The sequence below is a fragment of the Theropithecus gelada genome, chromosome 20 (assembly GCF_003255815.1).
Source record: "Theropithecus gelada isolate Dixy chromosome 20, Tgel_1.0, whole genome shotgun sequence".
NCBI classification, from domain to species: domain Eukaryota; kingdom Metazoa; phylum Chordata; class Mammalia; order Primates; family Cercopithecidae; genus Theropithecus; species Theropithecus gelada.
The window spans coordinates 4,280,939-4,293,563 of record NC_037688.1 but is presented as its reverse complement, the minus strand read 5'-3'; the positions used below and the strand labels follow the sequence as shown (position 1 = coordinate 4,293,563).

Sequence of the window (12,625 nt, the reverse complement as noted above, 5' to 3'; positions counted from 1 at the left end):
AATAAATTTGTTAAATCACTTGGAACGCTTTAAAAAAACATGGATACAGCTGGGCACTGTGGGTCATGCCTGTAATCCCAGCACTTTGGGAGGCTGAGGCGGGGGGATCACCTGAGGTCAGGAGTTCGAGACCAGCCTCGCCAACATGGCAAAATGCTGTGTCTACTAAAAGTACAAAAATTAGCCGGGCGTGGTGGTGGATGCCTGTAATCCCAGCTACTCAGGAGGCTGAGGCAGGAGAATTGCTTGAACCCGGGAGGGTTGCAGTGAGCCAAAATGGAGCCACTGCACTCCAGCCTGGACCACAAGAGCAAGACTTCGTCTCAAAAAAAAAGAAAAGAAGAGTATGGATGCTGGTTCCCCTGTACCTTCCCCACCCCCACCAGATTCTGATTGATTGGCCTGGGAGAGTGAACTAGTTGTTTTTGTTTTTAAATTTATTTATTTATTTTGAGAAAGAATCTCACTCTGTCGCCCAGGCTGGAGTGCAGTGGTGCAATCTGAGTTCACTGCAGCCTCAGCCTCCCAGTTCAAGTGATTCTTGTGCCTCAGCTTCTTGAGTAGCTGGAATTACAGGGGAATCAATTTTTAAAAGTGTCCCAGGGGACTCCAGTGTACAATGAGGGTTAGAACCACTGCCTTATGATTATGTCCTTATGTGATCTTATACATTGCTTTAACACCGTCAATGTGTTGACAGCTACCAGGTTTATGTCTCCAGCCCAGACCTTTCCCTGGAGCTTTGGGCTGTATATTCCTCTGTTATTTTCAACCCCAAACCTGTTTCTCTCTCAGTGTTTTTTGTCTCAGCAAATGGCACTACCATCTATCCAAGTACTGGTGGTCAATAAATAATTCTTCCAATAAAAAGAAAGTCCTGGCCAGGCGCAGTGGCTCACGCCTCTAATCCCAGCACTTTGGGAGTCCGAGGTGGGTGAATCACGAGGTCAGGAGTTTGAGACCAGCCTGGCCCATATAGTGAAACCCCATCTCTACTAAAAATACAAAAAATTAGCTGGGCGTGTTGGTGGGTGCCATCTCAGCTATTCAGGAGGCTGAGGCAGGAGAATTACTTAAACCCAGGAGGTGGAGGTTGCAGTGAGCCAAGATCACACCATTGCCCTCCAGCCCTGGAGACGGAGTGAGACTCTGTCTCAAAAAAAAAGTCCTAACAAAACCAATGTGGAGAAACTTCTCTTCTTTAACTGATCCAAAAAAGGTCTCTGTGTTATGTGACTCATGACTATCAACCATAGCAAATATGCAGCATTCTCCTATGAGAATTGTTTTGATTTACTGTTTAGCTCTCACCCCTCCAAAATCTTAATGTTTTGAGCCAGTGATAGAATTTGAATGATACTAAGTTCCATTTCAGATTTTTCTACCAAAACATTTGGAGGAGTTGGGATGAAGAAGAGGAGGATGAATATGATTATTTTGTCAGATGTGTTGAACCTCGATTAAGATTGTAAGTATTTATTGCTGACCTTGTTGTACATATTGGAAAAATAGTTACCCATGGTTTAATTTTGTCTGTGTGAGATACACACACTCTTTCTCTCTCTCTCTCTGTCCCTCTCTCTCTCTCTATTTTCTTTCCAGGAGCTCATAGACAGAAATAAACTGATGTACAAATTGTGCTACCCCTTGACAAGTCATTAAGTGAAACTTGTACAAGTGCAGAGAAACCTACTTTCAGTGTTTATAAATTGAGTCAAAAAGCAGGAAGTTCAAGAACATCTAAATTAGTAGCTCACTGTTTTGTTAATTTGAATAAAATTCAATTGAACTAGTGGGTTAAGAAGCCCTTTGTTAAATTCGATTGTTTGAAAAACAGTGACATTATTTGAATTATATAAGACTTTTTGGCTTTAATTTTGTAAATAATACTTTAAAGGTATATGGCTTTACTCTTAAGTTTCTGTAGTGAAACACAGCAGGCTGAACTAACAGATCTACCTTAAGATATTTTGTCAGCCTCCTGCCTTAAATCTTAATGACCTTATTAAATGTGGCATTTATCTTCCCACTAGATGGTGCTTTAAGACCAGTAATTTTTTCTTGTATTCAATAGCAGTAACTTCATAGGCAGTGCTGCAATAAGAATGAAATTATAACTTGCACTCCAAAAAAATAATTGTAGAAGGTAATTTTTTTCCCTGGGTAAAAGATGATTTTTTTTTCCCCTGTATGAAAGACAAGATGAGAAGATAAGGCAGTAGGCCTTTACATTTTTGTGGAGCTCAAGTTGATTTAGTGAATTTCTCTTGGCTTAAATAGTAAATAATAAGAAAATGAAAAATGTGTGAGGCCTGGCATGGTGACTGTAATCCCAGTAATTTGGGAGGCTGAAGGAGGAAGACAACTTTTTTGAGACAAGCTCTCACTCTGTTGCCCAGGCTGTAGTGCAGCGGTATGATCTCCCTCACTGCAGCCTCAACCTCCTGGGCTCAAGTGTCCCTCCCACCTCAGCCTCCTGACTAGCTGTAAATACAGGTGCATGCCACCACACTGAGCTAATTTTTGTATTTTTAGTAGAGATGGAGTTTCACCATGTTGGCCAGGCTGGTCTCGAACTCCTGACCTCAAGTGATTTGCCTGCCTCTGCCTCCCAAAATGCTGAGATTACAGGCCTGTGCCATCGTGCCCAGCCCAGGAAGACCTCTTGACCCTAGGAGTTTGAGACCGACCTGGGCAACATAGTGAGGCCCCACCTTTACAAACCTAAAAAAAAAAATTAGCTGGGTATGGTAGGGCATGCCTATAGTCCCAGCTGCTGGGGAGGCTGAGGCAGGAAGATCGCTTGAGTCCAGGAGTTTGAAGCTGCAATGAGCTGTGATTGAACCACTGCACTCCAGCCTAGGTGACAGGGCAAGACCTTGTCTCAAAAAAAAAAAAAAAAAAAGTTTGAAAGTCTGATGAATAGTTCTACCTGGCTTAGAATTATGTATGTCTGATTTTAGCTCTTCATAAATGGGCTATGATTTCTATTTAGGCTTTCCAGTTTTTCCATTGTGCATTTCCTATTTTTCCATAGCATATTCAATAAAATCCCAAAATTTCAATAAGCTTGAGTATTTTCTGGGTTTGATACCCTTGCTCTTGAAAAGAAATGATTGATTTTGATTGATGTGAAATATAAGGGAACATAACGTATATTGGACAAATTCAATCTTTACTTGGAAAAAAGTTGTATTCTGATTTGATAGCTTTGCATGTGCTAACGACAAGCAATGACTTACATGCATAGCTTGTACATCACTGGCAGATGGGAAGGCATAAGGGAGGAATTGTGTGTGGTTATGCAGAAGACATGGTGGTACTTGATGGAGAGACCGGAATGTTATCAAATGTGGGCAGACTTAAAAAAGGTCTCTAGGCTAAGATAGGGGTGGGGCTATCAATAGGCAAAATCAAACCAGACTGTCTGGATTTTGTACTGTTCAGTAAATTTTTCCTTTCTACTTCAAAACACACTGCTTATACGTGACTAAAGGAGGTCTGAAAAAAACCAACACTGCTTCAGAACTTCGGGGTCTGAGACACAAATGTTAGTTCATTGCTTCTAGACTATGAAGTATGAATATAATGAAAAGAAATAAGCTAACGGGCATGGATACTGGAAATGCTAAGAAACTTATTTTAAAATTTGAGTCTTAATCTTCACAGCTTAGTAGAACATGATTTCATCCTCAATTTCTTTTTTTTATTTTTAAAATTTAAAAATTTTTTTGTTTTTCCCTTTTTTTTTTCACAGCTGCTCATTCAGTTTCTTTTGGATTAACCAAAGTAGACAAAATCCTTGCTTTTCAAGCTTCACCTAATTCACTTACTTGAAAAGCGGGAAAAGTTTCTTTTTTATTCATTTAAAATGTTTAAGTGTTCATAGTGTGATCTAAATTTGTTTAAGATATGGTTCTATCTTGCTTTTGTTTTTCCCTATCTTATTTAGAGCGTGACTAAATTAAAAAAAAAATCACTTAAGGCAATTGTGCTCACTCTTGGCTACACATTAGCATCCCCAGGGAACTTAAAAAAATACCCCTCTATGTCCAGAGACTCATTTAATTGGTCTGGATGGGGCCCTGAGCATCTGTTTGTTTGTTTGTTTGTTTTTTGAGACAGGGTCTTGCTCTGTTGCCCAGGCTGGAGTACGGAGTACAGTCGCATAATTAGATCTCACAGCAGCCTTGGCCCCTGGGGCTCAAGCCATCCTCCCACCTCAACCTCCCAAGTAGCTGAGACTACAAATGCATGCCACCACGCCAGGCTCATTTTTGTATTTTTGTAGTGACAGGGTTTTGCCATGTTGCCCAGGCTGGCCTCAAACTCCTGGGCTCAAGTGATCTGTCTGCCTTGGCCTCCCAAAGTGCTGGGATTACAGGTGTGAGCCACTGTGCCCGGCTTCTTTTACTTTATTTTTAAACCCATTATTTTATATGTTAACTTGATTGCACATTTATACATTATTTTATTGCATCTAGAAATACTCTGTGTTCTGTTTTTATATTTGAGAAAGTTTATAAATTAATACATTTGAAGTGCCAGTATGGTTGTCCAGTACAAAGTTATTTTGTTTCAGTCACTCTCTAGTTTAGTAATGGCACCTTTTTCTCCCCCTCAGAATCTCAAGGGCTTATTTTTAAAAATTCTTTAATAATCTTCCCTAGGGAATATTCAGCATAATTTTGTGCCATAGTGCTTTAAATGGAAGGAGGGACTATATTATTTGAGTAATTTCTACTTTTTGATCATATAAATATGGTAACCTTTAATAAATTTTTAAAGTCATATTCAGATCCATGAAAAATATAGTAATCTTAAACATTGTTGTGCAACAATTTGAGATACTGCTCTCCCTACCCCCACTCCCAAATTACCCCCTGCCACCTTCTTATTAAACTTTTGAATCTAATATATGAGAATAAAATAATTTCTTATTAAATAATAATTACAAATTGTGCAACATGAACTTTCAGTGTTTCTAAGGCACAAATACTTGGATCCAAGAAAAAAAAGTACACAACTCCTCAAGAGAAGAAAAATTAGTGACCTTAAGGAAGTGGTGCTTTAAACTTCCAACAACTTCCACTTATTATTATTATTATTATTACAGTGCTATTCAGAAAGACTTAACATGCACCTGAGTTATATACTATAAAACACTTTTCTTACTGGCTCTTGGAGTGCTAAGTGGGCTGTTTTAATGATGGGAAAATGTGCCTGAAAGGCAGCGGATTTCAATTTGCTTTTAAACTTTCAGGCATTATGACATTCTTGAAGACCGAGTTCCATCAGGACTTATTGTTGACTACCGCAATCTGTTGTCTCAATGTGAGGAGAGTTACAGGAAATTTTTAAATCTGAGAAGCAGTTTGTCAAATTGTAACTCTGATTCTGAGCAAGAAAATATCTCCATGGTGGAAGGGTTAAAATTGTATTCGGAGATGGAACAGTTGAAACAAAAGCTGAAACTCATTGAGAATCCTTTGTTGAGGTATGTGTGTCTTTGTAATTCTTAGTTGGCATCTTTTCTTACTCGCTGTCTTATTGATAGGCCTATTTTGTTTCTTTAAGGTATGTGTTCGGTTATCAGAAGAATTCTAATATCCAGGCAAAGGGTGTTCGTCCCAGCGGTCAGAAGATCACTCACGTGGTCTCCTCCACCATGGTGGCTGGTCTCCTGCGGTCCCTGCTCACAGACAGGCTTTGTCAGGAGCCCGGTGAGGAAGAAAGAGAAATTCAGGTAAACGGAGTGTTTCTCGCTTCAGGTGGCTTTTTTTCCTTCTGATTCACCACAGGTTTTCACAAATCCCACAAAGTATTTACAGGAGCTTTCCCGAGATGGTTTTCCGTGCAGTGGGAAGTAGTCAGAGCCCTGCCTTTAGTCCTCAGTAGTCACTTACCAGGCATGTGTTAGGTCAGTGCGTTATCAAAGGAGATGCTTAAATATGCAGTTTTTGGCTTCCATTTTCAAAGTAAGACATGAAAGTACCTAGAGTAATACTCAAATTACTTTTTTGGGAGTGTATATTTACAAATGTGTTCTTACTGTTTTCTAGTTCCATAGTGATCCACTGTCTGCTATAAATGCCTGCTTTGAAGGTGACACTGTTATTGTTTGTCCTGGCCATTACGTGGTACATGGCACTTTCTCCATTGCTGACTCCATTGAGTTGGAAGGTGAGTATGGAAGACACACAGCCAAACTCTCACACCTGATATGTTTAAGTAAACAATAAATCACCGATCTTGTTGAAACTTCAAGAATGTGATTTGAACCCGTTTGATTTCTAGTGAGCTGCCTTGAAGCATTAAGGACATGGAAAGCTTAAAAGAGGTTGACCCAGTGTTTCAGCAACTTGAGTTGTAGTTCTTTGTAGCAGTGTGTATGTTGGGGAGATGTTCACAGGCTCATATAGAAAAAAGACCATTAGGAAGAAACATACTTTCCAGATTGTAGGTGGTTTATGGAAAGGAAATCTAATTTCTAGAATTAAAAAAAGATTCCTAGCAATATTTAAAAAAATTTTAATATTTTAAAAATTTGTTGCTTGCTTTTATCTCATAGATGTTGCAGATATGTTAGTGCATGGCTTTTGTTTGTTGTTTTACACTTAGCTTATTTTCGTGAGAGGTATAATGAAGGGCATTTAACTTGAAATTGGTACCAGTTATCTTAGTTCTCTAAATGCTTGCTGAATGTCACAAATACTACACTTTGTGTCTTGACCAAAGTATACTTTAGAAAAGATTAATGTTGAAAGATTCTATTAAAAATAACTTTTTGGGCCGGGTGCGGTGGCTCATGCCTGAAATCTCAGCACTTTGGGAGACCGAGGTGGGTAGATCACTTGAGGCCAGGAGTTTGAGACCAGTCTGGCTAACGTAGTGAAACCCTGTTGGTACTAAAAATACAAAAATTAGCTGGGCATATTGTTGCACCCTGTAATCCCAGCTACTCGGGAGGCTGAGGCAGAAGAATTGTTTGAACCTGGGAGGTGGAGGTTGCAATGAGCCAAGATCATACCACTATGCTTCAGCCTGGGTTTCAGAGCAAGACTGTCTAAAAAAAAAATAACTTTTTGACAGTTATAATCTTATTGTTCATTTAGAGTGATTTCTGAATTTAGGTTACTTTACAATTGTTCATCTTCGTCCTGTATATATTCATAACGTGTCAAATTTAGTTACACCTGTTCAACTATTTACCAAAAAAGCTTCAAGTTAGCAGTGAAGCTTGTAATGCAAAAAATCATATATCATTTTGGGACTTGTGCAGCTGTTCAGAAACTGCTTAAGCTATACTTTTTATCTTGTCAAAACTTCTAAAGAACTGAGGCTGGAAGTTTGGTTTTCTCCTGTTCCTAGTACATCATCTCACTTCCTTTTTTGTTTCATGTGTATAATTTTTGTTCTTTTCTACTCTCCAATTTTTGATGTGTAATAGATGTGTGTATATAAATAACACATCGGCAAGATAAATCACTGTGATAAAAACACTTTATTTTTTGGCATAGTGGAAATAACACTGATATTATAGTTTGTATGGTAGATAAGAGTTCTTCCTAGATTGGTGAGGAAGTTTTAATGTGATTCCCAGAGTGTCATAAATAGACATAGAATTCTGATAGTTAAGTATAAAAATGGCTGTATATTGACTAACAGTATGGGTCTGAGAATTGGGGAATCAGATGGTATCTCTAGTGTGCATATATGGAGTGTTCATGAGTTAGATTCAAGCTCATCTGATAGTGATCTGTAGCTAACCCGTATAACAAGAGATACATATTGAGTACCTACTATGTGCAGGGTGTCAATAGTACTTACAATAGGGTTTTTCTTTCTTGTTTCAAAAATCCATTCTTTAGGTGATGGTTTTATGTTTTAAGTGGAAAGAAATACATAATTATATAAAAATTTGTGTAAGAATCTTTTCTCAGTATGCAATTCTTTTTGTACTTTTAATTTTTCTGATGATAAAAAGCAATGGTTATTGTAGAAAATATGCAAAGTACAGTTAGATACATACAACAATCAGAAACAAAATCACTCATAATTCAGGCATCCAGAGTCCACCCCTGGTAGCATTCCAGTGTGTGGAGTCCCCTTGCATTCTCTAGGGACCCCAAAGCCTTTGTCCTCTTCCAGTGTAGATACATTGAGTGGCTTTGCTTGTTAAAAACAGTTAGTACTTTCATTTACTCAAAGACTCATCTTTAGACAATGAGAGTTATTTCTTACAGCTTTGTCTATGTGGTTCTGTTTTATAATGGAAGTCAAGCAAATTCCTTAGTTTTCTGTTACTCCAGTTTTTTGTAAGCCCACTCAGGTGTTTGGCTTGCATTAATGGTTCAAGTAAGATTTATACAGATGTGATTTTTTTTTGTTTTTTGTTTTTTTGAGATGGAGTCTTGCTCTGTCGCCCAGGCTGGAGTGGAGTGGTGTGATCTCAGCTCACTGCAGCCTCTGCCTCCTGGGTTCAAGTGATTCTGGCTCAGCCTCCTCAGTTGCTGGGATTACTGGTGCCCGCCACCATGTCTGGTTAATTTTTGTAGTTTTAGTAGAGATAAGATTTCTCCATGTTGGCCAGGCTGGTCTCGAACTCCTTACCTCAAGTGATCCACCTGCCTCGGCCTCCCAAAGTGCTGGAATTATAGATATAAGCCACTGCGCCTGACCGAGATCTGATGCTCTTTTTTTGAGACAGAGTTTTACTCTGTCACCCAGGCTAGAGTGCAGTGGCACGATCTTGGCTCACTGCAACCTCCACCTCTCAGGTTCAAGCAGTTCTCCCACCTTAGCCCCCTGAGAAGCTGGGATTACAGGCACATGCCACACTCGGCTAATTTTTGTATTTTTTGTACAGGCAGGATTTCTCCATGTTGGCCAGGCTGCTTGAACTCCTGACTTTAAGTGATCCACCTGTCTCAGCCTCCCAAAATGCTAGGATTACAGGCGTGCGCCACTGCACCCGGCCTTGATCTGATGCTTTTTATTTGTTAATGAGGTAGACTGTTTTTTTTTTCTAGTAACTCGTCAGTTTGTCAGATTTTAAGCCAACTGTTTAAGAGAATATTGAACTTAGATCATCTTGAGAACTGCTTAGGTTTCAAATGTAATTTATATTAGAATCATAGAATGTTAGAGTTAGAAACAAACTTCTAAGGGTGAGTGCTTTAAAGTCCTTTGACTCAGCTGTAAGTCCTTATTATTATTATTTTTTGAGATAGGGTCTCATTCTGTCACCCAGAATGAAGGCTGGAGTGCAAAGGCATGATCATAGCTTACTGCAGCCTTAAAATTCTGGGATCAAGTGACCCTCCCACCTTAGCCTCCTTGAGTAGTGAGTAATTGGTGCATGCCACCACGCCTAATTTTTTTTTATCTTTGTAGAGATAGAGTCTCACTATGTTGCCTAGGCTGGTCTTGAACATTATTATTTTTTTTTTTTTAGCACTTTTGTAAGTGAATGTAGTGCTGAGCTGATGTGGGATAGTTGATAGGGTAGTCTTCCTGATACGGGGACTAGTCAGAGAGTTGTTATTGTTAAAAATTGGATACCCTGGTTTAAATTAAAGAGGATATGTGGGGAGATATAGTTTATTTAAATGCAGCATGGTTGACTGGTCTCGTTATCACCTGCAGTCATTTGAACTAGAGAAACCTATTCTAGAGTGTTCATGTTTAGATGTTTTTCCTTACCCATCTTGAGTGTTCTTGCTCTCTCTTCCTTAGGATATGGCCTACCAGATGACATTGTGATAGAAAAGAGGGGCAAAGGCGACACTTTTGTGGACTGCACCGGTGCTGATATTAAAATTTCAGGCATAAAATTTGTTCAGCACGATGCTGTAGAGGGAATCTTAAGTAAGTATCTGAATGTTTGGTGTATCGTTTGTTCCAAGATTTGAAGGAAAACTGTACTTTCTATGGAAGATAGAATTTAATGAAATGCCACTCTTGAGTACAGGCATACCTTGTTTTATTGCACTTCACAGATACTGAGTTTTTTTTTTTTTTTCCCCACAAATTGAAGGTTGTGGCAACCCTGTTTGAAGCCAATCTGTTGGCACTATTTTCCCAAGAGCATGTGCTTACCTTGTGTCTCTGTGTCACATTTTAGTAACTCTCACAATATTGCAGGCCTTTTTTTTTTTTTTTAAATTACAGATGATATGCTGATCTGTGAGCAGTGATTTTGATGTTACTATTATAGTTGTTTTGGGGTGCCATGAACCATATCCATATAAGATGGTGAACTTAACTGATAATTTTGTGGGTCTGACTGTTCCACCAATCAGCCACTCCCCTCTCTCTCTCCTTCTCTTTGGACTACCCTATTCCTTGAGACACAGCAATATTGAAATTAGACCAGTTAATAACCGCTACAATGGCATCTATGTGTTCAAGTGAAAGGAAGAGTCACGTGTCTCTCATGTTAAATTTAAAAACTAGAAATGTTTAACTTAGTGAGGAAGGCATGTCGAAAGCTGAGACAGCCTGACACCTAGGTCTCTTGTGTCAGTTGGGGAAGTTTTGAATGTAAAGGAAAAGTTCATAAAGGAAATTAAAAGCACTACTCTAGTGAACACATGAATGATAAGAAAGCGAAACAGCCTTATTACTGAAATGGAGAAAGTTTCCATAGTCTGGATAGAAGATCAAATCAGCCACCACATTCCTTAAATTAGAGCCTATTGCAGAGCAGAGCCCTAACTTCCTTCAATTCTGTGAAGGCTGAAGAAGGTGAGGAAGCTGTAGAAGAAGAGTTTGAAGCTAGCAGAGGTTAGTTCATGAGGTTTAAGGAAAAAAGCCATCTCTGTAACATAGAAGTGCAAGATGAAGCAGCAGGTGCTGATGCAAGCTACAGCAAGTTAACCAGAAGATCTAGCTAAGGTAATTGATGAAGGTGGATACACTAAACAACACATTTGCAATGTAGATGAAATAACCTTCTATTGGAATAAGATGCCATCTATACTTTTCATTGCTAGAGAGGAGAAGTCAGTGCTTGGCTTCACAGCTTCAAAGGACAGGCTGACACTCTCATTCGGAGTGAATATAACTGGTTACTTCTAAGTTGAAGCCAGTGCTCATTTACCATTCTGAAAATCCTAGAGCCCTTAAGAATTATGCCACATCTACTCTGCCTGTGCCCTAGAAATGGAACAACAAAGCCTGAATGGTAGCACATCTGTTCATAACGTGGTTTACTGAATATTTTAGGCCCATTATTGAGATTTACTACTGAAAAAAAAGACTCCTTTAAAAATATGATTGCTTATTGACAAGGTACCTGTTCATCAGAGAACTAATGATGGAGGTGTACCAGGAGATTAATGTTGTTTTCATGTCTCCTAATAACATCCATTCTGTAGCCCATGGATCAAGGAGTAATTTCGACTTTCAAATCTTACTATTTGAGTAATACACTTCATAAGGCTCTACCAGCTATTGATAGTGATTCCTCTGATGGGTCTGGGCAAAGTCAACTGAAAACTTTCTGGGAAGAAGTCATCATTCTAGATGTCATTAAGAACATTTATGATTCATGGGAGGAGGTTAAAATCTCAACATTAACGTGGGTTCTGGAGAGGGATTCCAGCCCTCATGGATGATTGAGGGGTTCAAGACTTGAATGGAGGAAGTAACTGCAGATGTGGGAATAGCAAGAGAACTAGAGCCTGATAATAGCAAGTAGAACCTCAAGTGTGACTGAATTGCTACAATCTTACAACAAAATTGGAACAGACGAGGAGTTGCTTCTTATGGATGAGCGAAGAAGGTGGGTTCCTGAGATGGAATCTCCTGGGGAGGATGCTGTGAACATGGTTGAATGACAACAAATGATTTAGAGTATTATGTAAACTTGGTAAAGCAGAGGCAGACTTTGAAGGGATTGACTCCAATTTTGAATAACTTTCTACTGTGGGTAAAGTGCTATCAAACAAGATCACATGCTGCAGAGAAATCCTTTCATGAAAGGAAGAGTCAATCAATGTGGCAAACTTCGTTGTTGTCTTATTTTTAAAAATTGTCACAGCCACCTTAACCTTCAGCAAACACCATTCTGATCAGTAAGCAGCCATCAACATTGAGGTGTAAGACCCTCCACCAGCAAAAAGATTGTATCTTGCTGAAGGCTCAGAGGATTGTTAGCATGTTTTAGCAAAATAAAGTGTTTTAAGATGTATACATTTTTTAAAAAACATAATGCTTTTGTATACTTAATAGATGTATTATAAACATAACATTTATTAGTATAAACTCAAATGCTCAGTAGTATAAACACAACTTTTTTGTTTGTTTGTTTGTTTTTAGAGACAGTCTCACTGTCATGTAGGCTAGAATGCAATAGCATGATCATAGCTCACTGTAGCCTCAAACTCCTGGGCTCAAGCAATTCTGTCTCTGCCCCGCAAGTAGCTGGGACTACAGGTGTGTGCCACCACATCTGGCTAATTTTTGTATTTTGTAGAGATGGGGTTTCGCCATGTTGCCCAGGCTGGTCTCAGACTCCTTGCCTCAAGCGACCCACCTGCTTCAGACTCCCATAAACATAACTTTTGTATGCACTGGGAAACAAAAAAAATTGTGTAACTCACTTTAATTGTGATATTTC

General features: G+C 39.0%; 1 protein-coding gene across 3 annotated transcripts in view; it reads left to right on the top strand.

The window, feature by feature from the left end:
• Positions 1–12,625, top strand: part of SHCBP1 (SHC binding and spindle associated 1) — a 40,713-nt gene that overhangs the window by 10,831 nt on the left and 17,257 nt on the right. For 2 of the 3 annotated variants that reach the window (XM_025371541.1, XM_025371542.1), the window contains exons 5-9: positions 1,376–1,468; positions 5,264–5,497; positions 5,578–5,746; positions 6,063–6,183; positions 9,739–9,870. In XM_025371541.1, the coding sequence (XP_025227326.1) occupies positions 1,376–1,468; positions 5,264–5,497; positions 5,578–5,746; positions 6,063–6,183; positions 9,739–9,870 (749 nt within the window). The remainder of the gene's footprint in view (positions 1–1,375; positions 1,469–5,263; positions 5,498–5,577; positions 5,747–6,062; positions 6,184–9,738; positions 9,871–12,625) is intronic. The other variant, XM_025371543.1, reaches the window with a different exon arrangement.